At 43.5% G+C, this 19,915-nt stretch overlaps 2 protein-coding genes across 4 annotated transcripts in view; one reads left to right on the top strand and one right to left on the bottom strand.

Annotated features, from left to right (window-relative positions):
• The window catches only part of GPR89B (G protein-coupled receptor 89B), a 32,792-nt gene extending 28,647 nt beyond the window's left edge, over nt 1–4,145 (top strand). For both annotated transcript variants that reach the window (XM_063442309.1, XM_063442318.1), the window contains exons 12-15: nt 437–532; nt 1,137–1,226; nt 2,607–2,672; nt 3,333–4,145. In XM_063442309.1, coding sequence (XP_063298379.1) covers nt 437–532; nt 1,137–1,226; nt 2,607–2,672; nt 3,333–3,539 — 459 coding nt within the window. In that variant the 3' untranslated portion in view covers nt 3,540–4,145. The remainder of the gene's footprint in view (nt 1–436; nt 533–1,136; nt 1,227–2,606; nt 2,673–3,332) is intronic.
• Nucleotides 4,146–6,240: 2,095 nt separating this feature from the next.
• PDZK1 (PDZ domain containing 1) overlaps nt 6,241–19,915 on the bottom strand; it is a 29,533-nt gene continuing 15,858 nt past the window's right edge. For both annotated transcript variants that reach the window (XM_063442295.1, XM_063442285.1), the window contains exons 6-9: nt 18,411–18,607; nt 11,047–11,337; nt 9,011–9,310; nt 6,241–6,820 (exon numbers count right to left, since the gene is read on the bottom strand). In XM_063442295.1, the coding sequence (XP_063298365.1) occupies nt 6,752–6,820; nt 9,011–9,310; nt 11,047–11,337; nt 18,411–18,607 (857 nt within the window). In that variant the 3' untranslated portion in view covers nt 6,241–6,751. The remainder of the gene's footprint in view (nt 6,821–9,010; nt 9,311–11,046; nt 11,338–18,410; nt 18,608–19,915) is intronic.

Genomic DNA, 19,915 nt, shown 5'->3' with positions numbered 1-19,915 from the left:
TTAGTCTATCCATATTGCTTTAATTAATGTGTTTTTTTTATTTATTTTGTATTACTTCCTTTTAGTTACTGCATTAATCTGTATTATAAATATCCACTCAGGGGTTAGTAATATACCCGAATAGTAAAACGAACCAAAGAAACAAACTCAAATTCTCACATGAAAAAGAAATAAAATGCTAGAGCTAAAGTATTTTTCTAACCAATTCCACTATTTTATATTTACTTTTCATTCTGCTTTTATAAAGAGGTCTGATCACCAGTCAGCTACTAGTTAACCGATAACGGGAAGTATAACATGGCTCAGCATTTTTCTTGCCTGACATTTATTGAATTGGTTTCCAGCTGATCACTATTTCACTTATAGATCCTGCTGCAACAAAAAAAAAATGAAATGCCTAAAATTGTTTTTGGATTTTTTTTTTCTTTTTCTTCAGGCGACAATCAACATAGTGTTTGACAGAGTTGGGAAAACAGACCCGGTTACTAGAGGAATTGAGATCACTGTGAATTATCTGGGTATACAGTTTGATGTAAGGATATTATTGTCAATATAAGAAAGGGCATAAACTTTAATGATACTTTTTATTATATATATTGTCTACATATTATGCCTCCAGGGTATACTAACAAGCATATATCTGGATTTTCCTTGGTGTCTGACTACATGATTCAATGCTTTTGCTGGCAGGCAGGCTGGAAGTCCTTGTTTTTACATTGCGTCAGTCATTGACAACTTGGGCAATGGGGTCCCACTGTCACTGTACCCCTCTCTCCCCCCGTAGGGTCCAATTTCTGATTCCTGTAAATTTCTGTTGCTGTAGGTGAATGACATTCATGAACTCAAGTGTTGTTAGTACATAGATAGATACATTGAGTAACCCATATTACCAAAGTTTCCAACTAGACCTATTTTTTGTAAGTAAACCCCCTTATGCCTTCTTACCAACACATTGACCCCCCAGTTAGCACCACCTGACCAGTTTGGGATAAATGCTTTCATCGTTCCTCTGAAGAATTCTATCTGCAACATTTTTGAAAATGGTATTCCATGCATATACTTTATCCTGCATGCTACTTACTGTGTTTAAATGGCTTGTTCTTAATTCCCTTCCTATGTCGTTCATTTTCCTGCAGGTAAAGTTTTGGTCTCAACACATATCCTTCATCCTTGTTGGTATCATCATTGTCACATCAATTAGAGGCTTACTGATTACCCTCACCAAGGTATGCAGATTGGCTGACACAGAGCTGTGTAGTCTGGAGTCAACAGACTGATTGATTTATTTAAGGAGCACAAACCAAAAAAAGAAACCCCACAACATTCTTTGTGAAACCCAGTGTAATTGTGTTATTCTTAATAAGGGATATCAAAACTATAACATTGGGACTCTTTGATTTGAACAGAATCTAGAAGAAGTTGCTTTGTGTTGTGACTCTTTGATTTCTGGTATATATTAAATGAATCCGAAAGGTGGTAAAATATTTAACCTCTGATGACACCAGTGTGTACCTGTCATCAATTATTTATACTCTAGTAACCGCATACAAATACATCTGTCATAGCATGACATTGTGATAGCCAATATGTATAAATGAGGAAGATTTTATGAAAAAATGTAAACGTTTAACCCCTTAAGGACACATGACATGTGTGACATGTCATGATTCCCTTTTATTCCAGAAGTTTGGTCTTTAAGGGGTTAAACATGTGAGATCTATGTCAACAACAATGTGACGGCGTGACCTGTATGTGCTGTAGGGCCAGCTAACGAGCTCGGCCAATAAATGGCTTTCAACCATGGGCAAAATGGATGTTGCTAATGTGGAAATGTAAATTGTACAATTGGAATAGACATGCAAGGGATCTGGCTGCGGGTGCCTCAGCGACCCTGGGTGTTGGTCAGGAGGTTGAAATGGTTTAAGAACTGGGAAACGGCACCTACAGCTTAATTCCACCATAACCACTGCATAATAATGCCATGCTCATGGTGTCCAGACTGTAGCTATTTAAAGGAGCACTCCCAGAACTGTAACAATGTATGCTTTTTGCATATCGGGAAAAGTGGTCCAGTGTTCCTGTCTCTTTGCATGTTATTAAAGGGAACCAGAAAATAATAGGTTTTTTTTTCAGAACTATTGGTTCCCTTTTTTCATTGAAACCACTGTCCAAAAAAAGTAAAATAAAGTGTGTTCATCTAATTTCCAGCACTGGAGCATCTTCCGCAGCAGGTGCCAGCTCTGCCTCTGAAGATGTCTTCTGTGATCTCATCCAATCCAATGCTTCTCATATAGAAGCACTGAATTGGTAGTAAGCATGTGTGACCAAAGGCTGTGCCCCTCTAATCCACGAGCAGCGTTTGGTTGCACGTCTATAGTGGATGCCATTTAGGCAGCCATTACCGGTGTATTTACCCCCTTAATGTAAATATTGCAGTTTCTGCAAAGCTACTAAGCCACTGCATCCAGACCCTGTCATTGAGATGAACTGATCCAGGTGACTTCAATGGTTAATGGTCGTTTAATGCCAGATGTATGTACATACAATAATTGAAATATAGAATGGCTGAAATTTCAACGTTTCTTTTTCCCCCTCTTCCTTACTAGTTTTTCTACGCAATCTCTAGCAGCAAATCTTCCAATGTGATTGTGCTCCTACTGGCTCAGATCATGGTAAGTAGAACTTGACTTTCTAGTGGCCATGCAGGATTCAACATAGACCTATTCTTCCACTCGCCCCATTTGGACATTCTAGTTATTTAGTAATCCTGCATGCAGTCCCCGGTACGTTGTACACACAGTGTGTATAGTATTCTTCCAGCATGCCTAGCATAGTGTGGACTTTGCTTCTCCCCTCGACCTCAGCCGTTCTGCCTGTTAATAATTGTTTGTTGGAGCGCGCCCATTAGGCATAAAAAGTTATAGCTGATGATTAGAATACTATTTATCATGTTTTTCCACTGGCGTCCTGAATATCATTTATTGAGATGATTTCATAATTTGTTCACCTGTGCATTTCTGTGCTTACATGCCTGTAGTGTCTGTCCTTTATACATTGGACAGATGTTGGGGATTTAGGTTACATCTGTATAGCTATAGCCAACTTTATAAGCTTTAACGGTTCATGTCTCAGAGATATTTACTGATAGTTTAAAAAAAACTTGTGTCCCCAACATTCTATCTACATCTCAGTATGTTCTACAATGACCTTGCTAACATAGAATGTCATTCATAGCTATCGTTCCTCAGTGTTTATAAATGACTGCCCTCACTGTAAATAATGTTCCAGTCAATCCCATTGCTCCCATCATTTACCATGAGCTCTCTCTGCAGGGAATGTACTTTGTTTCCTCTGTACTACTGATTCGAATGAGCATGCCTTTGGAATACCGCACCATAATTACAGAGGTCCTCGGAGAACTACAATTCAATTTCTACCACCGCTGGTTCGATGTCATCTTCTTGGTCAGCGCTCTGTCCAGCATTCTCTTCCTATACCTGGCACACAAGCAAGCTCCAGAAAAACACATGGCTTTATAGCAAATATTGATCCACTGACCCGCCACAGGGAGAGAGACTCCTTTTACTGTTTGGGAGATCATTCATTGACACACATCCAGGTCAGGTTTCTGAATCCTAATCCTATCCCAATAATCAGGGAACTCAGCACTTTGGGTCTACAAGAGTGATTTCAATCTAACTGTGCAGTAAACCCATTTGGTGCAGCCTATAATTGGAAACAAAACGTTTGCCATATTTAATTCCTCACCTGCCTGCCTGGTTGGTTGTGCTGTCAGACTGCTTAAATTGAACCAACTTTGATTTTTTTTTTTTTTTTAGCAAAAAACCTCATTGAAGACTTTCTGTTTTCTCAATAAAAATGAAGTTTTAGAAACTAGGATAGATAGATCACACCTTTTTGTGCTTCCTCTAGACTGCTAAACAGCGCTGTAATCACGGAGATCTGGAAAGGACATTGAAGGAGCTTTAATAAGCAGAAGGTTTGGTGACCAGTTGACACGTGTCTCTGTAAAATCAGAGTCCTCCAACCCCACTTATTCCAGGGTGTACTTGAATTGTTGGGTATTTAATCATGCTGCCCTTTTTGTTTATTTGGATGCTATTAAATAATTTTAAATATGTTCATTATAGCTGTGTTGTCTTTATTTGTAGCCTGTATCTTACATTGCTCAAAACGTGCTGATTTGAAATGTGTTTGATATTGTCAGTGGATGTAATTTACTTAAAACCAAATATGATTGACCAATAAAAGAAAAGTTTGCAATTCTCATGTTCACTACGCTGAATATGGTAAATTGTTTTAACTGAATGAGCTTGCATGATTCAGGACCCTCATTTGTCTAATATTTAAAATTTCTAAATGTGAGTCCAATGTAAAATATAGTATTTGTATATTTATTAAAGACAAATTGTCTACTGCATTCATTCTGAACAAATCCAGTAGAAGGTCAATTTGTATAACAAATTAACCTGCTTTTTAAAGTCAAACCTACAGGGATCTGCTATATTTGATCACCGGTTTGACATATTATGAAAATAAGTAAATCCAATAATATTAAATTGGTAGATAATATTAAAAAAAAAAAATGATATTGTATATACATTTAATAACTTTAAATATTTTACTTCTGGGAGAATATTAAACCCATCAATGGAACAAATCCCATTCTCCTTTAGCATTGGCCGGTGGCTATTAGACTCATCCTAATTACACATTTTGCAGTGATTGCTCCTGCTAGAATTGGAAATCTTATTCAACTATGACCTATGGATATTGAGATACTTTAAGGTAGGGGTGAGCTTAAAGGGAATCTCCAGTGCCAGGAAAACAATCCGTTTTCCTGGCACTGGAGGTTCCCTCTCCCTCCCACCCCCCAATCCCCGGTTGCTGAAGGGGTTGCTGAAAACCCCTTCAGTCACTTACCTGAGGCAGCAACGATGTTCCTCGTCGCTCCTCCTACTGTCTCCGTCGGCCGGTGGGCAAGACTGATCCCGCCCACCGGCTGGGGAGACCTATTAGCGCTCCCCATAGGAAAGCACTGAAAATGCTTTTCAATGCTTTCCTATGGGTATTTGAGCGACGCTGGAGGTCCTCACACAGTGTGAGGACGTCCAGCGACGCTCTAGCACAGATAATCTGTGCTATGAAGGAGGAAGTGACCGCTAGTAGCTGTCTAGTAGACAGCCACTAGAGGTGGAGTTAACCCTACAAGGTAATTATTGCAGTTTATAAAAACTGCAATAATTACACTTGCAGGGTTAAGGGTAGTGGGAGTTGGCACCCAGACCACTCCAATAGGCAGAAGTGGTCTTGGTGCTTGGAGTGTCTCTTTAACACAGCATGGCCACAAGTTTTTGCTTGAGATTTTATGCAGTTATTAAAATAAATGTCTGATTATCATGTGAACTGTAATATATATACACTTTACCATCAGTTTCCTACAAATAGGGCTCGGTCTAGCTGTGAGTCCTTAATAATTAAACATACTTGACAAAAGGTCAGTGTGGCCAAAAAACACTCTTGCTCTCCTCCTGGAGGCTGGGGATTGTATAATAGCACCAGAACGGAGAGCTATGCTGGAGTCTTCGTATTGAGAGCGTTAAACTGAAACCCTGGTGTGTGTTGCAGTATTATAGGGTTATTCACTAAAGGGAGAATTGTCAGCAATTTAAAGGTACACTATAGTCACCAGAACAACTACAGCTTATTGAATTTGTTCTGGTAAATATCATTCCCTGCAGGCTTGTTATGAACACAGTTTTTTCAGAGAAGGGGTAGTGTTTACAAGGAAGGTGCTTCCTGCCATTCAGCGTCTTCATCCTCTGCATGCAGACACTGAACTTTCCTCATAGAGATGTATTGATCCAATGCATCACAATGAGGAGATGCTGATTGGCCAAGCTGGCATTTGGCCCTATCCCTTTGCCGCCTACTTGACAATCTCAGCCAGTCTAATGCTTTCCCTATGGGATCATCAATTCCGATTATGTCAGCCAACGAGGGTGAGTCAGTTTTAATCCTTTCTAATGGTGGTTTTAACACTATAGGGTCAGGAACACACAGTGTTCCTTTCAAGTAAATTTTAAACTTCAGGCCAAAATAGCTGAACTAGAAACATTCTCCAAGCCAAGCAAGTTCAACTATTGTGGTCTTAAAGTAAGGAAAGGTGTCCCCTGAGGATTGAATCAGACATTGATGTAAATACACACAAGCATCCACCACGTGAAATGCTCTCCTTTTATTGCATCGAAACCTCAGAAATACACAAGTACATGGTTGAGGTTAACCTTTTTTTCTGCTCGTTTATATCTATTTATTTTGTCATCCTTGATGTGATGGAATCCTAGGATCCTCTTAGAATTGACGGTGTTTGAATTTAGTTGTTTATCAAAATGAACAATTCTTCAGTTGCATTTAAACCTTATCTCACCGTAATGATTGTGTCATGTGTTGAAACCAAATACTTAAATTCCCTGAATGATTCTCTGTGAACCGTGAGCTGGGCATGGGGAGTATGGACAGCTTGTGAGTTTTCTGGGCAACCTGCTTCTAAACACAACTCCCATCAGCCACAGCCGGGCTCAGAGTGATGGGAGTATCCACAACAGCTACAGCTTTCTTTCTATAGTCCGGCTGGATTCTCAGTGTAGGATTTGTTTTCAAGGCAGTTTGAAAGTGATGGGAGTTACAGTCCGGAAGTAGCTCCTGCCTCAAGAGTCGGATTTTCTTTTTACAGCTGAGTGTCATCGTCCTTTTCTTGTTTATCTTGTGATTTAACATCAGGAGGTGGGCTTGCCGCCTGTTTAAAGAGAAATTATTTTTTCATGAGAAATAAAAGGTATTGTGCATCAGGAATGATCATGGCTAGGTGTGAGATTTAAATTTAGGATCTCCCCTTATTCTTGTAAACCAGTGCTTTGCTATTGTGAACTTTTATTTATTTCCCACTAGAGTTTTATAGCAGGTAGGTCTCCATAATTCATTATACTGTGTGTCCCTATAAATAAATGAGCAAACAGCCCAACGGAACATTTACATGCTGACTGAGACATTGAGCCCTATGATTCACTAATAGAAAGGGGTTTTGTTTCCAAATACAATCAAGGTATAAATGCAGCCTGCGTGGGTTAGACTTGGTAAAAATGTCCATCTAGTTCCCTATTTATCAAGCAGCTTTCAGTGTTACGAATTCGTATCTCAGGAATCTGAGAACCGGTTCCTTTTACAATTTTACATGCGTATCAATAGGGGACAACCTGGTGCTTAGTTCTGCATAGAGAAAAACTTTAAAAGTATCACGGGATAAAGTTCTATCAGTGGATCACTCATCGTAGTAACTAGAGGCATATTGCAAAGGAATAACCAACTTATAGAGCTTTGTTCAGAATTCAAAGGGAATTCAAATTGAAGGTGAAAATAGCTGAAGTCTTATTATTACCATAATATTACATAGTTACATAGCTGGAAAGAGACTTGCGTCCATCAAGTTCAGCCTTTTTTACCATTAATCTCAGCCAACCAATCCTCAGCTATAGAGTGACTTCTAAATTCTGGAACAATAATGGTCATGCACTGCCTTTGCAGAAATCCTCAGCCAGATAAATGGCTAATGAAGATCACTGCAAATTAGTGCCAACAGCGGGCATAGCAAGCCTTAGCTGACACTCATTTTAAAATAAGTGCATACAATCCTGTAGTTCGCAGTTACGTCATGGTTTTGTATTTTATCTGATGGATTCAAAAAACCAACATTATTAAAAGGACTTTTATAATTAAATTCGGAAACGCCTCCCTGGCTGTCAGACCGCCAGGAAGGTTTGTTTCCTCCTTCTGTGAGCCAACGGCAGGTGTGTTCTACCTTCTCCCTATTTCTCCTACCAGACCTCTTACTGACTGTTCACAGATCGACAGATTCCAAAGGATTCTCAGTGAAATCCTCTGATAGGATATTTTCCTGTGAAGAGACTGAAAAAGTGTCTTTTGGGGAAGAAAGGGAGGGCTTTCAAAGGTGGCAGTTATCCTTTTTTTTATATACCACAAATGAGAATACATGCAGCAACAATAGCTATATCTGCTAATTAGTGCCGATTTCCCTCTCCATTTTTTGGGAGTGGAATATTCCTTTAACCCCTTAAGGACACGTGACATGTCATGATTCCCTTTTATTCATGAAGTTTGGTCCTTAAGGGGTGAATAATTAAAAAGTGGGCAAGTATGTCAGTGAATACCCAGACCCTCTCCAATATTGTCCCATCCTGTCCCTGGTTCTGGCTTTATGCAGCATAGTTTGCCGTACAAGTTCATACAGTTATGGAAGGTAACAGAGTCTGAGAACTGGGCCATTCCAAACTGTACAGGTTTCAAAACTTTTTATTATAGGAACAATATAGGCTCAAGAATACAAACATGTATTCCTGGCCCTGTGGTGTTAAAAACACCATCTAACCTTCTCAAACATAGTAAAATGGTACTTGTATTTACGTCTGCAGTTGCTAGCTCTGCCCCTGATCTGCCTGCTTGGCTGACATAATTAGAAGTGATTCTCTGAGCCAATCACAGTGCTTTCCCATTGATTGGCTGAGACTGTCAAGGAGGCAGATCAGAGGCAGTCAGCACAAGCCAAACACAGCCCTGGCCAATCAGCATCTCCTCATAGAGATGAATTGAATCAATGAATCTCTATGAGAAAAGTACAGTGTCTGCATGCAGAGGGTGGCGACACTGAATGTGCACCACTGCCCCAAGAAGCTCCTCTAGAATCCATCTGAGGATTGGCCAGTGAAGTTATCATTAGGCTGTAATGTAAATACTGCATTTTCTCGGAAAAGACAGTGTTTACAGCAAAAAGCCTGAAGGTAATGATTCTACTCACCAGAACAAATGCAATAAGCTGTAGTTGTTCTGGTGACTATAGTGTCCTTTTAACGTGATAGAGGCTCCGAACATTCTCTAACTCCCAGCAATATGTTTAATAAGACACTTGGCTTACCAGTTCAATTGGTTCAGGGACTGATTTAGCTTTGTTAGTTGGGGCTTTCTCACTGTTGCTCGGAGGAGTCTCTTTTTTCGGAAGGGGATCAGCCATAGAAGACGTTACAGGGAGTTTTTGTGACTTGAAGTAATCGTAAGCTTCTTGAGAAATGACCAACAATGTCAGGTTCCCTCCAGCGTTTTTGATTTGAACAATAACATCTTCATATGCATCTTTCTCCACATTGACACCATTAACTTCCAGCAATATGTCATCTTCTTTTACACCACCCACATCGGCAGGTCCACCTTTCACCACCTGTGAGAAAGATTTGGCCTTAATCAGTATATATATATAAAAATAGAGACCGTGTGCAGCATGGGTTATTACTCCGCATCTATAACCCAAGCCATCATTTCAGTATGCGGAGAGGGCTAGTAAATCCTTTGCTTGGTGTTCTTTCGACTTTCTGTAAAGCATATTTGTGTTGTCGGTTCTGTGAGCATAAATCTGATGGTCAGTGGTAAAAAAACGTGTTTTGTACATTGTTCTAAAGTGCTTAGGACAGGCCTACAGGTGTGGATAGGGATTTGGAGTTGTTACACCAATATATTAAGTGCCATACAATTTCCTCATCAGATCGTTTGGGGACAATCCGACGGTATGCATTGTCTTGACTAATCGTGGCAATGCATCTTTTATGAGTAGTGTGCAAGCAGTCCACTTCTCCCAGCTCTGTGTAAAAATGGTTAATAAAGGGAACACAGAAATCGCTCTCTCATTGAGATGGAGAGATAAAATACACATTGGTGTCAATAATTTATTGAAGAAGGCCGTTTCAGGGAAGGTTTTTGAAAGGGAGCTCTTGGTTCTAACGCCTACCCTGATTCAAAGCACTTGGTATTTAAAAAATAAATTGTTTTCTGGATTGCATCCAATAAAAATTTTTATGTAAACATTACTCATTATTAAATACTTATTAATAGATATATTCCAACAAAATACCTAAAGTGTTAGCAAGCTAAACTTCCAATGCATCTTTTCAATTGGCCAGGTTCATGGGGCTTATAGTACTTTAACAGCTTGAAGTCCTGTATATGAATATTGGGGTATTAGATCATATAAATGCTCTAAGAGTTCAGTTTATTGATTGTAATAATTTGGTATTCGCTGTATTGCTTTCATATTCAGTGTCTTAAATATAGTCATCACTAGAGCTGAACTAGATGCATGCTTCGAGGTCTCAATAACCTTCCAGCTTCTAATCAACCCTTAATGGCTCCAAGATTCCCTTTACTACATACCTAGTGTTCAAAAGAAAAAATGTAATTTTTTTAATCTACAAAGATATTATGTTAATGCTTAATGTACAATAGGCAAAATGTTTCTTATTTACACAGAGCCCATTAAGGGAACACTATAGGGTCAGGAACACAAACATGAATTCCTGACCCTATAGTGTTAAAAATCACTATCTAGCTACACCGCACCCCCCTCCGGTCCCATAAATATAGTAAAATCTTACCTTTATTCCAATTTATTATTGACCTGCCTCTTTGGCTGACATCATCAGAAGTGGTGATCTGAGTCAATCACAATTCTTTCCCACAGAAAAGCATTGGATTGGCGGAGATTGCCAAGGAGGTGAGGCAGAGCAGCACTAACCCAGGAAGCACCTCTAGTAGCCATTTGAGAAGTGGCCAGTGGAGGTATCCCTAGGCTGTAATGAAAACACTGCCTTTTCTCTTAGAAATAAAAAAAAAAAAACCTGTGAGAATAGCAAAATTCCTGCATGGACCGATTATACTCACGAGAACAAATACAATAAGCTGTAGTTGTTCTGGTGACCATAGTGTCCCTTTAACTTTCTCTTTCCCTCTGGATCACGACATGCAACAAATGTGCATAAGCTCTTTCTCCAATTGTTACTAATATTAATATAGTGCCAACGAATTCCGCAACTGATACATTTTATATTTTTATTCACATACAGATATCCCTGAAAATAATGAAACTTCATCTATTTTTTATATTTTTATATTTACATGCTTTACCTGTTTAATATACTGGCCTGGGACCTCCTTTATTGCATTTAAGTTGAAGCCATATCCACTGGTGCCCTTTTGCAGTTGGCACAATCTTGGTTTGTGTTTTGGATCAGGAGAGGTGGCAGCCGGGGAGGGGGCAGCCGGGGTGGTGGCAGGTTTTTCTGGTGTAGGTGTAGGTGTAGGGACGGGTGCTGGTTTGGTGGCTGTAGTGACTGCAGGAATTACTGCTGGGGTGTGCTCCTTCTGCTCCTCTGGCTTTTTTAATTCTTGCAAGTATAAATACGGTGAGATACCGGCCTGTAACAGCAATAAAGTAAAGTTGGGTTAGCAGAAATAAGCCAAAACAATGTGCCAATAGAAATAAGCGTCAGGAAAAGTCAAAAGGTCAGGACAGGCGGCACAGGTTCACAGATGGAAAACAAATGGAAAACAGGCAATAATTAGGCAAAGGAGATGTGTACAAACTGAGCGCACAGTATAACTGAGCACAGGGGACATAGTTAGGTGTGAATATATAGGGGAGAGGGCCTCTTGTGCTGTTCTTTGTGGCACTGTGGTAGTACCATTTCCTTTGTACACCACCCATCTTCTCTTGGTAACCACAGCACAATTATGTTGTTCAATTTGCTTCATTTCTTTATATCTCTCCCACATCTTTCACTGATTCTGAATGATGTCCTTATGTGTATTGTAACGGGACGCAGTATATTAGTCCACGATATCCGTTGGTATCTTCAGGAAATCCACAGTCAAGACAGAAAGCACGGCAATATTCCCCATCCTCCCAATAACCGGACGAAACACAGTTTGGGAGTCAACTGACTGGCTTTATTCACAGCTGGCATATTTATACAGTTCCCCATGCAAGGGGTTTCCATACAGTAAATCCAGGGGATTTCTCCCATCATGCAATGTGACTTTCCCAGCAGGTATTGCTGCACGAGAAGGATACTCCCACTAAAATGGACGATTAAGTGGATTATCCCCTCGTGCAGCAAAACTGACAATTTACTTTAAAATGCATATTTCACACAATATTCGGTACTTTGGAATAACCGAACGTTCGGTAGGTAGCTGGGGTCGAGGCGCATACTTTGTGAGAATAGCGCTCCGATCCCAGCTGAATTAACCGAACGCCGCACAGAATACGTTTAAACATTGAAGTTAGTTTAAAAGTACCGAATAAATATGGAGAACATAATGTACCGAACGCGGCACTCCCGAGCGCTCTGGAAGTCCAGCGGTGTTCGGATCATTGAGTAGCCGTTTTCAGTTACAGGCTCTCGACGACCGAACACCGCTGCAGAGACAAAGGATCCAAGATGGCCGACCGCCGCATGGTCGGTAGCCGATCGGCGGCCACCTAGGAGAGCCCTTAATTATCGATTGCAACATTGTTGCAATCGGTTAATTGGTACCACACGACCTGTGAATGTGTGGTCGACCTGGGGAGCCCGCATTCGTACGGCGAACGGCCAGGATAGCCGTGTTTCGTCGTACTACTGCTTTGTGTGCTGGCAGCGTACGGCTGCCAGCATGCGAACGGCCATCATACAACGCATATACAGTTAACGGTACACAATATGCAGTCAGCCTACGGACAACCTGTAATGAATATAGTCCAGAAGTGGCTAGGTTTGCCACAATGCTCCCCCAGAACCAAGCCGGCATACACAGTCTGATCCCAACGGATCGGCTTGGGGATGTCCGGGAGAGTACTCACAGATCACTTCTCGAGTTCAGTCTGTCTGGATAACCCGTCAGCGTTACCGTTTTGTTTTCCTGGCCGGTAATGGATGGTAAAGTCAAAGGGCTGCAGCGCCAAACTCCAGCGCAGCAGCCTGGCATTGTCTCCAGATACACGGTTTAGCCACACCAACGGGTTGTGATCTGTGAGTAAGGAAAAAGGTTGTCTGTACAAGTATGGCTGTAACTTTTTAAGGGCCCACACCACGGCCAGGCATTCTTTCTCAATGGCGGCGTAGCTCACTTCACGAGGCAGTAACTTGCGGCTTAAGTTCTCCGCCATCTGCTCCCACTTGGCTCAGTACTGCCCCCAATCCAAACATTGAAGCGTCTGTGTGAACAAGAAATCTTTTAGTTGGATCAGGAGCAGTTAACACAGGAGCATTAGTTAGAGCTGTCTTGAGTTGTTGGAATGCCTGCTCACACTCTGGGGCCCAGACAACCTGTCGGGGAAGGTTCTTTTTAGTCAGGTCCGTTAGGGGTTTGGCCAGGGTGCTATAGTCGGGAACAAACTTTCTGTAATAGCCGGCCGTCCCTAGGAACGCCAGCACTTGCGTCTTAGTCCTGGGGGTAGGCCACTTTGCTACGGCCTCAATCTTGGCTGGTTCGGGTCTCTGCTGCCCACACCCTACTCGGTGTCCCAGATACTGCACATCGGCCATACCTATGTGACACTTGCTAGGCTTTAACGTTAACCCAGCCTCCCCAATACGATCTAGGATCGCCCCTATATAGTGTAGGTGGTCTTCCCAGGTCTGGCTAAAGATGCCTATGTCATCTAGATAGGCACAGGCATATTCCTGAAAACCATCCAGTAGCCGATCTACCATCCGCTGAAAGGTGGCCGGAGCGTTTTTCATTCCGAAAGGCATGACCTTGAACTGGTACAGGCCAAACGGAGTGACAAACGCCGACTTGGGGATGGCATCATCGGCTAGGGGAATTTGCCAGTATCCCTTACACAAGTCAATGGTAGTGAGATACTGGCCCCGTGCCATCTTATCTAACAGCTCGTCTATCCGGGGCATCGGGTAGGCGTCAGACACCGTTTTGTCATTTAGCCTCCGGTAGTCGACGCAGAATCGGGTGGTGCCATCCTTTTTAGGTACCAGGACTACCGGCGATGCCCAGGGGCTATCTGATGGTTCGATAACCCCTAGCTGTAACATCTCATCTAGTTCGGCTTTCATATGGGTACGGACCGATTCCGGAACCCTATATGGAGCCTGCCGCATAGGTAGCTGTCCCGGGGTTTCCACTCGGTGGGTGGCTAGCGGAGTGTACCCAGGTAAATTGGAGAAGGTAGCCCCTTTGGCTACAATCAGCGCTTGTACCTGGGCACGCTCCTGGGGGCTTAGCCGCTCCCCCAGCTGAACTCCCCGCGAGGGATCTATCGGCTCCTCTGGTTCTAGTAGGTCAGGTAAGGGTAGGTTCTCCTGATCCTCTAAGGAGGAGGCACAGATTGCCATCACATCTTCAGTCCTCTCATGGTAGGGTTTGAGCATGTTCACGTGGAGCATGCGTCTCTTCCCTACCCCTGAGCAGGGGCCAATCACATAAGTAGTGTCGCATCGCTGCTCCACTACCTGGTATGGGCCTTGCCAGACGGCCTGCAGCTTATCTGTGCGGACAGGTTTTAAAATTAAAACCTTCTGTCCCACCTGAAAGCTGCGGTCTCGGGCTCCCCTATCGTACCAGCGTCGCTGGCGCTTCTGGGCCGCCTGGAGGTTGGTGTGCACAGCCTGAGTGAGCGCCTCCAGACGGTCCCTGAACTCCAGTACGTATGATACGATAGGGGTTTCGTTAGCAGTACTCTCTCCCTCCCAGTGTTCCCTAATTAAGTTTAAGGGTCCCCGCACCCTCCTCCCAAATAGTAACTCAAACGGTGAGAATCCGGTCGACTCCTGGGGGACCTCTCTATACGCAAAGAGTAGCTGAGGTAGGAACCTCTCCCAGTCTTTGTGGGTCTCCCCGAACGTCCGAAGCATCTGCTTCAGCGTTCCGTTGAACCTCTCACATAGTCCATTGGACTGGGGGTGGTAGGCGGAATTAACTATTGGCTTAATGCCACATACCTTCCACATATGTTGGGTAACTTCGGCCGTAAATTGGGTGCCTCGGTCCGATATTATTTCTTGGGGGAACCCTACCCGGGAAAACACTTTAATTAGAGCTTCAGCTACGGTCTCGGCATGGATATTAGTGAGGGCCACAGCTTCGGGATACCTGGTGGCGTAGTCCACCACAGTTAAAATGTACCTTTTGCCAGAGGGACTGGGTTTTGGCAGGGGCCCTACGATATCCACCGCTACCCTGCTGAAGGGTTCTGCGATGATGGGTAGGGGACATAGCTTGGCCTTGTGGCGATCCCCTCGCTTACCTACTCGCTGGCAGACGTCGCAGGAGGTGCAGTACTGGCGCACATCCTGAGAGATCCCGGGCCAGAAAAAGGCATGCGTTAATCGGTATCGGGTACGGGTCATCCCTAGGTGTCCGGACAAGGGGATATCATGAGCGATTCTAAGCAGCTCCTGTCTATACTTCTGCGGTACCACTAGCTGTTTGTTAGTCAGGGTGACCGATCCCCCCACATCCTTAGCCGTGACCCGGTATAATAGCTCTTTCTCCCATGTGTACCGCTCCCCCTCTAGCCCTGCTTGGTCCGCTTGTGCCCGGTCCCTATATATTTGGAGGGTAGGGTCTGTCTGGACTTCGGTCGCAAAGGTAGTCGGGGTATCCCAAGACATGGGGGTCGGTTGGGGGTCATGGTCTCTTACCTGAGCCTCAGAGTGTATCGGTGTAGCCGTGGTGCGAGCCTGCTGCCGGGTGGTTACGGGGTGGGCCTCCTGGTATGGAGCCTGGGGAACAAAAGCGGAAGTCATCTGGCCCAAGTCATTCCCTAGCACAACATCTGCAGGTAAATTCTGCATAAGCCCCACTTCCACAGTGCCCTCTCCCACACCCCAATCCAAATGCACTTTGGCGGTGGGTAGCCGGTATACTGCTCCCCCGGCCACCCGTACTGCTACTGAGCCGCCAGTGTGGGTTGCGCCTGGTACCAGATGTGGTGCAACCAAAGTCAGAGTGGCTCCCGAATCCCGGAGCCCTTGTACCTCCTTCCCCTCCAGGGTTACTAACTGCCGGTGATGTTGCCGGTTGTCGGTGGCTCGGACCGACATTACTTCGTGGAGCACCCCTAGAGGCTCCTCGGTTTGAGTGCTCAGTAATTCCTGGGTGGCGGGTGCTACCTGGTAGTGGTGTGCAGCAGCCCTTGGTGCTAAATTTTGTCGCACCTGGTTCCACGCTTGTCGGCTCCGGTTTTGGGTGCACTCCCGAGAAATGTGTCCCCACTGCTTGCAGGTGTGACACTGAATGTTAGCCCGGCCGTTGTATCGGGAGGGGGGTGGTGGAGTATTCAGTGCTGGCCTGTGCAGGGGTACGGTGGGGCCGGTAGGAGTAAAAGTATTGGGTGGCCCGGTAATCCGAGGGAGAGTCTTATTCTGGGATCCGTGATGCCTCCTGGCATCAAAGTGCTGATCCGCCAATCTAGCGGCTTCGGTTAGGGTGAGTGGTTTACGGTCTCTCACCCATTCTTGTGCCTCTGGGGACAAACCATTAAAGAACTGTTCCAGCAGCATTAACTGTCGCAGCTCTTCCATATTAGTAGCGTTGCTGGCCTGTATCCATCCTTGCGATGCTTGATCCAGCTTGTGCGCCCACTCTGCGTGAGAATCTTTCTCAGGTTTGCGCAAGCCCCTGAACTTGCGCCGGTACGCCTCTGGGGTAATAGCATACCTCTCCAAGATCGCCCTCTTTACTTTAGGGTAATCTTTGCTGTCCTCTCGAGGCACAGCACGGTAGGCTTCAGCTGCCCTACCCGATAATTTGCCTGCCAGCAGCGGCACCCATACTGCGGGTTCCAAATCGTGCAAATCGCACAGCCGCTCAAAATCCTGCAAATACCCATCAATTTCGTCCTTTTCTTCACAAAACGCTTTAAATGCGTGATGTGGGACTTTGGGCTTTACCTGTCCGTAGGTGGAGGCAGTAACAGACTCTGCCCTAGGCGGTGTCTCCGGTGTGCGGGTCGTCATCACATAATCATGTACATCCGATACCAGCACAGTCAATATTTCCAAAGGTACTGGTTGCGGTAGAAACGCCAACCTGGTTCGTAGCTCTTTCTGGAATGGGGTCTCTTCCATGGCTGGTGGAGGTGTAGCGCTGCGGGCTCTGTCTCCCTTCATCAGTTCAGCGATCAGCACAGCCTTAGATTTGTTGCTGGCTATCTTACCCCTGGCTTCCAGTAGCTCTTTTAAAGTCTGTCATTTCAGTATGGTATAATCAATCTCCATACGAATTGCCCTTGCTTTCCTTGTTCGGTAGTTCCAGTTTACACGAACGCTGTTTTTCGGCTGTAAGGTTCGGATCCCGTCGCTTGCCACCAATTGTAACGGGACGCAGTATATTAGTCCACGATATCCGTTGGTATCTTCAGGAAATCCACAGTCAAGACAGAAAGCACGGCAATATTCCCCATCCTCCCAATAACCGGACGAAACACAGTTTGGGAGTCAACTGACTGGCTTTATTCACAGCTGGCATATTTATACAGTTCCCCATGCAAGGGGTTTCCATACAGTAAATCCAGGGGATTTCTCCCATCATGCAATGTGACTTTCCCAGCAGGTATTGCTGCACGAGAAGGATACTCCCACTAAAATGGACGATTAAGTGGATTATCCCCTCGTGCAGCAAAACTGACAATTTACTTTAAAATGCATATTTCACACAATATTCGGTACTTTGGAATAACCGAACGTTCGGTAGGTAGCTGGGGTCGAGGCGCATACTTTGTGAGAATAGCGCTCCGATCCCAGCTGAATTAACCGAACGCCGCACAGAATACGTTTAAACATTGAAGTTAGTTTAAAAGTACCGAATAAATATGGAGAACATAATGTACCGAACGCGGCACTCCCGAGCGCTCTGGAAGTCCAGCGGTGTTCGGATCATTGAGTAGCCGTTTTCAGTTACAGGCTCTCGACGACCGAACACCGCTGCAGAGACAAAGGATCCAAGATGGCCGACCGCCGCATGGTCGGTAGCCGATCGGCGGCCACCTAGGAGAGCCCTTAATTATCGATTGCAACATTGTTGCAATCGGTTAATTGGTACCACACGACCTGTGAATGTGTGGTCGACCTGGGGAGCCCGCATTCGTACGGCGAACGGCCAGGATAGCCGTGTTTCGTCGTACTACTGCTTTGTGTGCTGGCAGCGTACGGCTGCCAGCATGCGAACGGCCATCATACAACACATATACAGTTAACGGTACACAATATGCAGTCAGCCTACGGACAACCTGTAATGAATATAGTCCAGAAGTGGCTAGGTTTGCCACATGTATAGATGCCGTAATTACTCGGATCAATGGTAGTCATTTGATTGACCTAGGTATTATTGAAGGTTAAGTCAAACCTGCTGTAAATGGAACCTATTATTACCCTACAAGTTGCGACAGGTGGTACATAAACTAACTGAGCTATCTCAATGTCTCTCTATATCAGATCTCACCATCGGTCCTTGAAGCGCCAGAACTGGAGTATTGGTTAGTATCTCACCTTTGAGTAGATCTCATCGGTTTTCTGATCCACAATCAAAAGTGTGGTCTTGTCTCCACCCTTCCGAATGGCATCCACCACTTGCTCATGTTCAAACGTTTCCACAGACGCTCCATTAACAGCGACAATACGGTCATAGTCCTTCAGGTTGGCTTTTTCCGCTGGACTACCTGCATCGATTTCCATGATGAAATGGCCTACAAGCAATAAACGAAACGGACACATTTAACACTGGCTGTATGGAATACTAGCTTAATTATAGCATATTTTTTATTGTATTACTAAGAAACGGATGTTCTGTAATCTGACACAAAAGACCTACGACTTGTTCTTTGTATAACCCTTAATACATAATTACACATTTACAAATTCAACTGTGCGTTTTCCCTCTTTCACACAGAAATTGGATAGAAAGGGAGATCTATCAGATCACCAGAAAAACAAGCCCACAGTCTAGATCCAGAGTATTTATGTTTGTGGACAATATATTGGCTGGTCAGAGGAGTGGTAATGTCAGTGGCTTAGAACTGGAAAACCTAGGTACACCTAATAATGTATATCTTCCTTCCTCAAAACCTCGTAGATTGTAAGCTTTTTTGAGCAGGACCTTTTTTACCTCTAAATATCCCCTTTCTATAATTGTAAAGCTCTGCAAAATATTATGGCACTCTAGAAATGTTAATAACAATATGCTCTATATTGACAGTGCCGGCCTACTCTTTCAGAAGATTCCATGAATGATGGGCAGCCAATGATCTTCTCCACCACATTAAACTGCAGAAAGGAATCGCCACGAGCATGGGACAGTACTTAAACTCTCCGTTGGGCATGCTTTGAAAGTCAGGATCTCCACTTGTCTGGTTTCTGTTTTTAAACAGTGTACACTATGGGTCTTAGTGCCAATTTCTATTTGTCAGGTTTCCAATCATACTTTTTGTTCCATCTTGTGTAAGTAAGAAATTGTAAGTGAATTTCCAATAGGAGGCCAAAATATCCAAATCGGAAAAAGGCAGCTTTGTTTTTACTTTGGCTTTTTTTTTGGTCTAAAATTTAAATTTATTTTGATTTCCCATCAATGCACAGTTTAGTGAATAACCCTTTGTGAATTCTTTATATTTAATACAATAAAACTTAGATGGCAAGGGAAGAAAAAATTCAACATACTAATGAAAGTAAGAACACCAAAACAGGGGGACAAACAATACTATGCATAACGAAGGTTTCTTAAAATACTAGATATAAAGTTATATACTAAAGTGGGAATTATTGAGCAGCTCCTGAAATTGCAAAACGTATTTAATGTATGACAATTTCTAAAATCTTTTCAATAAAGAATATTTAAGTAAAACGTTGTTTTATGCAACATATCTGTTATTTGTGTTAACATTATCTGTATAATCAGACAGATAATTATTCCTAATTTGTATTGCACTTTCTCTGTGACATGGCATTTCATCATTGTGTTGTTTGTGTGTGTGTTACGTTGTTTCTAGTTGTGGTGAGGT

The sequence above is a fragment of the Pelobates fuscus genome, chromosome 1, assembly GCF_036172605.1.
Source record: "Pelobates fuscus isolate aPelFus1 chromosome 1, aPelFus1.pri, whole genome shotgun sequence".
In the NCBI taxonomy this organism is placed as follows: domain Eukaryota; kingdom Metazoa; phylum Chordata; class Amphibia; order Anura; family Pelobatidae; genus Pelobates; species Pelobates fuscus.
Note: the sequence above shows the minus strand (reverse complement) of the source record. Positions and strands in the feature narration are given on the sequence as shown.